Below are 8,473 nucleotides of genomic sequence, written 5' to 3'. Positions count from 1 at the left end.
GCAGCTCAGCCCGGTTTGGGGCAGCCTGGGGCAGCTCAGCCCGGTTTGGGGCAGCCTGGGGCAGCTCAGCCCGGTTTGGGGCAGCCTGGGGCAGGCCAGCCCGGTTTGGGGCAGCCTGGAATGGATCAGCGTGGTTTAGTCCATCCTGGCATGGATCAGCGAGGTTTGGTGCAACCTGGTATAGGTCCGCCTGATTTGCCCCAACCTCAAATGGGTCAGCCCGGTTTGGTCCAGTCTGGTGCAGGTCAGCCCGGTTTAGTAGAACCTGGTGCCTATTCACAAAGTTTGGTTCCACCTGGTGCCCATCCTCGTGGTTTGGTCCAGCCTGGTGCCCATCCTCGTGGTTTCGTGAAGCCTGGTCCTGATCGCCGAGGCTTGAGGAAAGCTGGTGTAGACCAACAAGGCTTGACACCACCAGACACAGGGCTTCGTGGCTCTCCAACAGTCCACCAAGAGTCTCTAAGATTTGTATCGCCTGATCCATATCAGCAGGGCATACCTCCTAAGAAAGGTCACCATGGCCAGGTGTCACCGCCCCTCGCCAGTCAAGGCTCGGCATCACCAGGTGCTGCCCAAGAGGGTATATCAGAAACTTACCAGCAAGGCTTGATACACCCTGGCATAGACCAGCGTGGCCAGATAAAACCAAGCGCAGACCAGCAGGACCGTCCATTCTCTATCGCAGAATCCCATGACCTGATGTATCCTGGCCCTCGTGGCCCAGGCTTCCCTGGGGTAAGTCAGTATGTCCAGGTCAGTTTGGATCCAAAACAAATATATACTTCAGACCAGCCTGCCCAGACTACCCCAAGCCAAGAAGCCACCTTTGCCAAGAGCACAGTCTCTCTCCACGATCTCTATCGAGTCGCATCGGAAAGGAGTGATATCCACAGCGAAAGACATGAGTCACTGGAGAAATTGTACCCCAGCTTCCCCATAGCAATGGAAACATTTCATCTGATGGGAGAGCTCATTGGCCTTTACGTAGAGCTCAAGGAGAAGATGAGCGAGCTGGAGGAGGAGCAGGCTGGCCAGACCGACCTACAGAAGTTACAGTACTTGCTTACGCTCATGGGTAGGTACCGCTTGTGCGGAGGACGGACCATTGTCTGTTTTAATCTCCCCCTGGTCTCCTCCCCTGGCCCCTGAGTTTCTCATAGCCTTGGTTCTTCCATGGCCTTTGGGGGCCAAAAGCTGGAATTAAACCAGTAGGTGTGAAGAAGGCTCAGCAGAGGAGTGAGGTGATCCTGATGCAGCTGAGGACCGTGAGCGAGAGCGGCAGTAGCACCCTAGGGTGGGGGCGGGGAGGACGTGGAAGAATTCACCTTCACCTTTGTTCCCAGCTGTGGGACCAGAGAACAATTAAGATTTGAGAGCTGGGTGGGAAGTGTGGGTCAACAGTCCCAAAGCCCCTGAGGATGTTAAGCCCCAGGTGGGTGTTTCATGGGGTGAAAACGCCCCCCTCTCCTGTTCTTGTCCCCTCCCCCCAGTCGCCAGGGAGAGCAGGTGCATCTTGCTGCTCTCTGGGGTGGCCTCACTGTGGGGGCTCGGATGGGGAGCCTGCCGGAGAGCTCACCCTTCTGACTACAAGGCCTCCATTTTTCATAGTCAAAAAGACTATATCGCCTGACCTGCAGGAACAGCTGAAGACCTTGACCAAAGAAGTGCGGCAGGAAAAAGCAAAAGTAAGTAAGGGAAGGTCCACGCACTTTGCCTTTGGAGCGCCAGCAGTCCCACGTTGCACTTGTATTTCGATAGATTAGTCCTCTCACTGATCTTTACAAACTCCTCAGCTAGGAAACGCACCTCAAGGATCACCATGTTCACTTCCTGGATCTAAAACCTGACGCTCAAAGCTGTTAAGATTCAGCTGAGCCAACAAGGAGGCCTGTGCCCCTTCCGTTACATGTGGCCCTTTCCAGCAAAGCCCACCGTCCCTGCAGCGGCCTTGGATCCAAGTCTGTGGGGCTGACCGGGGCCAGTTGTCATGGCGAGGAGCTGCTAGACCTTCAGCCCAATGCCAGCTGTCCACATGCCCGGGGCGGATGGATAGATGGACAGCCGGGTGTCCAGAAGGCACACGCTGATGGATGGCTCTTGTTAGAACAAAGGACAGGATCGGGACCAGATCTTGGGAAAGCGGCCTGCTCAGGCTGTGGGGGGGGCATGTTCAGAAAGTGAAGAACTTCAGCCTGCCTGACCTTGTCCTTCCGTTGGGTTTGCAGGTGGACAGAATGCAGAAGCTCCTGGAGGGCGACGTGGAGCCGGAAATAGGAAAAGAGATGAAAGAGGATGAGCTGAGCGTGCAGCTGGGAATCCTCAGGTAAAACGCCCCTGCCAAGGGCAGCTTGTGTCCTGGGGTCACCTATGCCCAGCCAAGGAGGTGACGGCAGCCTTGGGTCCGCTCACAGTCTGAATTGGGCCCTGTCTTTGACCCGGACTGTGTCTGCCCCTCAGGGTGTCCGTTGTCTAGTTCAAGCTGCTGATGGAAATTCCCTAGGTTCTTAAAATGGCTCAGCACCAGGGCTGGGAAGGAAAAGAGCAGCCAGTCTCTCTCTGCAGTTGGGGGCTGTAGGAGGGCGTCTGCCAGAGCCCCGTGGAGCCCTCACTTTGTGGTGCCGGCTCTCACCCCCTAGAAACTTCTCATACCAGCAGACGGGCACCCACCTCCGGGACACGCAGCCCCGAGGACTCCCTAGACGGGACTTGCTGTAGGGCAGGTGGGAGAGTCCTGGTGTGTGTCTTACTCGGGACCCCGGGTGGGCCCAGTGGGCCTGGGCCCTTGGGGCAGGCAGGTGGCGGGGCTAAGCCGTTTCCCCTGCACATCATTCAGAGTCACCGTGGCCGATATTGAGAAGGAGCTGGCAGAACTCAGGGAGAGCCAAGAGCGGGGCAAGGTCAGCATGGAGCACTCAGTCTCTGAGATCTCCGTGTACCTGCAGGACCAGGTGAGGACTCTGTGCTCTCCATCTGCAGGGATCAGGCCCCTTCTCGGCGGAGGCTGCCACGGCAGAGCTACCTGACACGTGATTTGCAAAAGTTTCCTCCCACTCTCTTTTCACGCACTTAATGTTCTTTTCATGTTTATTTATTTTTAAGAGAGAAAGAGACAGAGCATAAGTGGGGAGGGGCAAGGAGAAAGGGAGACACAGAATCCAAAGCAGGCAGAGCCCAATGTGGGGTTTGAACCCATGAACCATGAGATTGTGACCTGAGCTGAAGTCGGAGTTTAACCACTGAGCCACCCAGACACCTCCCCATTCACCTTTAAATCTTGAGCGATGCTATCCTTGGTCACCCCAGAATGTCCCCACTGAGGAGTGTCTGGTCCAAGACAGACCTGTGAGCGCTTGCGGAGCGATCGGATAGGAAAAGCCACTGGGCTGAGGGGACTCGTGTGAGGAGCCCTTCCGTGCTGCAGACCCCGTTCTGGGTCATTTCCAAGTTTTCCCAGAGCACCGGCGTGTTCCACTTTATGACCCCAAAGCCAGTTGTCCAACGCGGGGCCTGAGGAGGAGCAGAAGTGTCCGAGTGTCCCCGATCATTCCAAGCCTCATGGCTGAGCTCAGCAGCCTCCAGGGCCGCCCAGGAGGGGCAGAACGTCCACACTTAGCAGTGGCGGTGTGGACAGCAGGTGGCCGTGCCTCCCTCACGGCCCTGCACCTGCCTTCTCGCCCCCGCCCAGCTGGACAAGCTCAGGATGATCATCGAGAACATGCTGGCCTCGTCCTCCACGCTGCTGTCCATGAGCATGGCTCCTCGCAAGACGCCGGTAGCCCCGACGCCTGGCGAGATTGACCCCCAGGCCACCTGCCCTTCCTGTAGCCTGGACCTGAGCCATCAGGTCAGCCTGCTGGTGCAACGCTATGAGGAGCTCCAAGACATAGTCACCAGTCTGGCCGCCGCCCGGCCATCCAAGAAGGCCAAGCTCCAGAGACAGGTGATTCCTGCTGACCCCTCACCCCCACCCCTGCCTCCTGTGGCCACACGCAGCCCCCAGTGGGGAGCCACAGCTCAGAGGCCCACAGAGCAGGGCGTGGCTGCTGGAGATTTAACTGGCCTCAGGGCCAGTGTTCCATGTGAAGCCCTGTAGTGACCCCACAGTGGTCCCGGGTCCTTTCACTGGGTCACCGTGGGGACAGCAACAGAGCTAGCCTTGGGGACAGGAGACAATGAGGAAGAACTAGCTCTGTAGGGGTGGACGGCAGAGCTGGCCGAGGTGGGGAGCCATGCATTCGTGTCCCTTAGGTGAGGGGACACTGGCATAGCTTTAGGGCTCATTAAGTCCCCTTCGTGCCAGCCCTCCAGCACCCTTTTTTTTTTTTTAATGTTTTAATGTTATTTTTGAGAGACAGAGACAGCGTGAGCAGGGGAGGGTCAGAGAGAGAGGGAGACACAGAATCCGAAGCAGGCTCCGAGCTAGCTGTCAGCACAGAGCCCGTCGTGGGGCTCGAACCCACGAACCATGAGATCATGACCTGAGCCAAAGCCGGACGCTTAAGCAACTGAGCCACCCAGGCGCCCCTCCAGCACCCTTCTTAATTCCCCACCAAAGGCCAGGCTTGCTGGTAGGGGCAGGGAGAAGTCGCAAGGCCCTGAGTCCTGCCTCTTGGACTCTCAAGTTCAGACCCAGCCCAGGGCAGATGGGGAGACCAGAGGCCACAGGGGAGCTCATTGGTCTCCCCCAGCGGCGGGCCAGTCCCCTCAGGGTTAGTCTGTGGGGAGGGGGAGACTGAAGCTCACATCCAGTTAGGGGGCCGTACGGAAGAGGCAGAGAGGCTCCCCACTGCAGGGGGAGGCTGTGGAGGAGAGCCAGACGGGGTCCGACATCAGCCTCCCCTGCTGGGCGACGTTTCAAGGGGCAGCAGCCAACATCTCTGCCTCCGGCCACAGGATGAGGAGCTGCTGGGCCAAGTCCAGAGGGCCATCCTGCAGGTGCAGGGCGACTGTGAGAAGCTCAACATCACCACCAGCAGCCTCATCGAGAACCACCGGCAGAAGCAGAAGGACATTGACGTGAGCGGCCAGCGGGGCGGCTGGGGCGGGGGCGTGTGTGTGTGTGTGTGTGTCCGACCGCTTCCTGCTCCTCATTCTCTGCCGCTTCTGCCTCCCAGGTGCTGTACCAGGGTCTAGAGAAGCTCGAGAAGGAAAAGGCCAACAGGGAGCACCTGGAGATGGAGATGGACGTGGTAAGGGCCCGGCCCAGAGCCACCGGGTCCCAGGGAATCTCACTGGCCATTCTCCCGAAGGCCAGGCGTGGAGGGGAGCCTCTGGGGGTGGGGGTGGGGGTCTCAATGACCAGGGTCGATGCCTCACGGGGCACTGCGACCCCTCCACGGCTCTCGCTCTCATCTGGGGGAACCCCCTCCTCTCTTTCTGGGCAGAAAGCTGACAGGAGCGCCCTGGAGGCCAAAGTGAGCCGGGTGCAGTTTGACGCCACCACGGAGCAGCTGAACCACATAATGCAGGAGCTGATGGCGAAGATGAACCGCCAGGAGCAGGACTGGCACAAGATGCTGGACAAGCTGCTGCTGGAGATGGACAGCAAGGTGAGGGCCGCGGCAGCTCTCCTCCGGGTCCGCAGGGCGCCCCCCAGCCCCGCCCCCCCAGAGCTCACTGCCCCCGCCCTTCCCCCGCAGCTGGACCGCCTGGAGCTGGACCCCGTGAAGCAGCTGCTGGAGGATCGGTGGAAGGCCTTGCGGCAGCAGCTCAAAGAGCGCCCCCCACACTACCAGGCGGACGAGGCAGCGGTCATGCGGAGGCGAGGCCTGGGCGACAGTGTGGGGGCGGGGTTGGCACACACTGCGGACTAGGCAGGGCGTTCTGGGGGCCCCCCGGACCAACAGCTCCCACGCAGTGTGCTCTGGGAGGGGCGGCTGATCCCACGGGGCCACCCCAAAGGTGGACTGACAGAATTTGGGAGCTTGAAAAGCTCTTCCACATTAGGCTAAGCGATGACCACAGCGGACCGAGGGAGGAGGGGTGGGGGGAGGCTAGGGCTCCCTGGTGCTGGGTGTGCTCTGCTGGGCGGCTGTGACAGGGAGGCGCCCACAGTCCCCAGATCTGAGCCTGGTCCTGGGGGGCCCAGCCCGCGGCAGGCTGAAATCCCAGGATTTCCATCATTGGCCACCAGGGGGCCCCCGAGCTTTACACAGGGCATCCCTCAGGGACCCTTGGAAACCCTGCGGGCTTTGGGTTAGGACGGGTGGGTGCTGGACGAGCACCCAGAAGCAGGCACGTCTAGGAGCTCGCGTGTTCCCAGGGGACAGGGCCGGACCTGCCTCTAGTGGCTAGGGGTGTGCCACGCTGGCGAGCTGGCCTTCCAGCTGCTTGGCCTGCGGCGGGGCCAAGCCCTCTGCCTGCTCCATCTCGCCCATTCCAGACCCTCTGGGCAGGACTCTCACCCTCTGTCTCCCACTCCTCACAGGCAGCTCTTGGCACATTTCCACTGCCTCTCCTGTGACCGTCCCTTGGAGACGCCTGTGCCTGGACAGTGAGTGCTCGCACCTGGCCAACCCCAGCGGGTGGCCATAACGAGGGCGGGCACAGCGGGGCTGTATCTCCTCCGCTGCCTACATACCTCCAGCTCTTGTCCTGCCCCGTCTCCTCTCCCATGGGTCCGTTCCTGCAGGCCTGACCGCTTGCCGGCCCCCCGGCCTTCCCTCCGCCGGACCCGGGACGGGAAGGCTCCTCAGGCGCGGAGAGCGGAGTGCCAGATTTGTACAACGGGATTTCTCACTCCCCAACCTTCCTCTTCTCTCTGTGTCCGCCCAGAATGATCCCTGTGATTCCCATGGGCCCAGGCCTGCCCGGGCACTGTTCCACCCGCCCCTACATGGTCTTTGAACTGGAGCAGATCCGGCAGCAGAGCCGCAAGTAAGGACGGGCTGGCGGGGTCCTGTGCAGGGCTTTGCAGGGGACGCAGGGGTGCGGAGGGGGCCTTCTCCTGGCTGGGACAGGGGAGCCACTAGAGTAACTTTGGGGCTAGCGCCCTCTTCCCAGGAGGACAAAGACCCAAGCCCTGGTCACCACCTGCCTTTGAGTCCCTGTTGGGGGTCTTGGTGGACATTGCCAAGGGTGCTGGCTGTCTGAGGGCGCTCCTCTTTACCTCCCCAACCCCCCCACCCCGGGGCTTCAGTTGTCTCAGCAACCCCAGCTGGGGGGTGAGGGAGGGGTCAGACATCAGCCGCCAGAGGGCTGGCTCAGTGAATGTGGGGGAGGGGGTGGGGACATGTGCACACTGCCCCGGGCTCCTGCCCTCCTCCCCGCGCATTTCCACCTCCCAAGGATGGGGGTTCGGCAGTAGGGTGGTTTCAAACTGCACTCTGGAGCCCTGGGTGTTCTCGGCAGGCAGGGCTACATGCCCGGGACAGGGACCCCCAACCTTAGCTGGTGTCGCTGGGCTTCTCCCCGTTCGTTCGGCTGTTCTGCACTATCTCCCCTCAGGGGAAGCCTGTGCTATGGAAAGGGCTCCTGCCCACAGGCCATCCTGATTAGAGAGGCACAAAGAGGGGGAGAGGGCTGGGGTCTGTCTGAATGTGGGCTCCAGCTGGTGCAGCCGCCTGACCCCTCCGCTTGCCTGCGCCCCACCCCAGCCTAAAGCTGGGCTGCACCACCTTCCATCGGGGTGACTTCGCGGGCACGGAGCGGAGCGTGGGGCGCCTGCGCACCATGCACTCCAGGATGCTGATGGACATTGAGAAGGTGCGGGTCCACTTTGGAGGCTCAGTCAAGGTCAACAGCCAGATGATCCACGAGCTTCTGCAGGCACCGTGCCTGAGCTCCCCCTGCCACAAAAGGTAGGACCACAGAGCCCGCCCCCCCAGCCCCCCTTCCCTGCCCTGGGGCTCGGCTTCTGCCCACGCACTGCACAACCGCCCGTGTGAACGTCTCACCCAAAGCCCTGCCCGAGCGGGAGGGAGGGAGAGTGCGCTCGAGTGTGCGTGTGTGTGTGCACATGTGTGTATGTGTGTGTGCGTGTGTGTACATGCGTGCGCATGTGGGGGTGAGGGGGAGAAAGAGGGGTCTTCAGAGTCACTGGGCAGCGACACAGCGAGGTTGCTCTGCCCCTCCCTGTCCCTTGCTCCCGCCCTGGCTCCCAGAGGCCCCACCCACCCACAGACTGCTGCCCCACCCCCATCTGGCTGCTCCTGGTGACCCTGCTGTCTCATGGCAGGGTGCCCAATGCGGCCAACTATACCTACTCGAGCATGCCACGGCACTGTGGGGGCAGCCACACCCTCACCTACCCCTACCTCCGCACCCGCCTGCAGCACCTGTCACAGGGCCTGTGCCCCACAGAGGAGATGCAGATCGCCGTGAAGGTCGGTGGTGCTGCCTGGGAGCAGGGCCCCGACGTGACCCCGAATTCCCCAGTCATTCTGGAAAAACCACCCTAAGTCTGTCACCAGAAGGGCGGTTCCAGCTAAAGCCTCTGGTCCCCGCGTTGCTGGGGAGAATGGCACGCTGGCCA

At 61.0% G+C, this 8,473-nt stretch overlaps 1 protein-coding gene across 1 annotated transcript in view; it reads left to right on the top strand.

The window, feature by feature from the left end:
• Positions 1-8,473, top strand: part of QRICH2 (glutamine rich 2) — a 31,858-nt gene that overhangs the window by 20,523 nt on the left and 2,862 nt on the right. The window contains exons 6-18 of the mRNA XM_029927087.1: positions 5-1,075; positions 1,609-1,685; positions 2,226-2,323; positions 2,834-2,948; positions 3,686-3,940; positions 4,894-5,016; positions 5,115-5,189; positions 5,385-5,549; positions 5,640-5,761; positions 6,428-6,493; positions 6,775-6,876; positions 7,596-7,799; positions 8,177-8,324. Of these exons, the coding sequence (XP_029782947.1) occupies positions 5-1,075; positions 1,609-1,685; positions 2,226-2,323; positions 2,834-2,948; positions 3,686-3,940; positions 4,894-5,016; positions 5,115-5,189; positions 5,385-5,549; positions 5,640-5,761; positions 6,428-6,493; positions 6,775-6,876; positions 7,596-7,799; positions 8,177-8,324 (2,621 nt within the window). The remainder of the gene's footprint in view (positions 1-4; positions 1,076-1,608; positions 1,686-2,225; positions 2,324-2,833; positions 2,949-3,685; positions 3,941-4,893; positions 5,017-5,114; positions 5,190-5,384; positions 5,550-5,639; positions 5,762-6,427; positions 6,494-6,774; positions 6,877-7,595; positions 7,800-8,176; positions 8,325-8,473) is intronic.

This window comes from Suricata suricatta, chromosome 17, assembly GCF_006229205.1.
Source record: "Suricata suricatta isolate VVHF042 chromosome 17, meerkat_22Aug2017_6uvM2_HiC, whole genome shotgun sequence".
NCBI classification, from domain to species: Eukaryota; Metazoa; Chordata; class Mammalia; order Carnivora; family Herpestidae; genus Suricata; species Suricata suricatta.
Note: the sequence above shows the minus strand (reverse complement) of the source record. Positions and strands in the feature narration are given on the sequence as shown.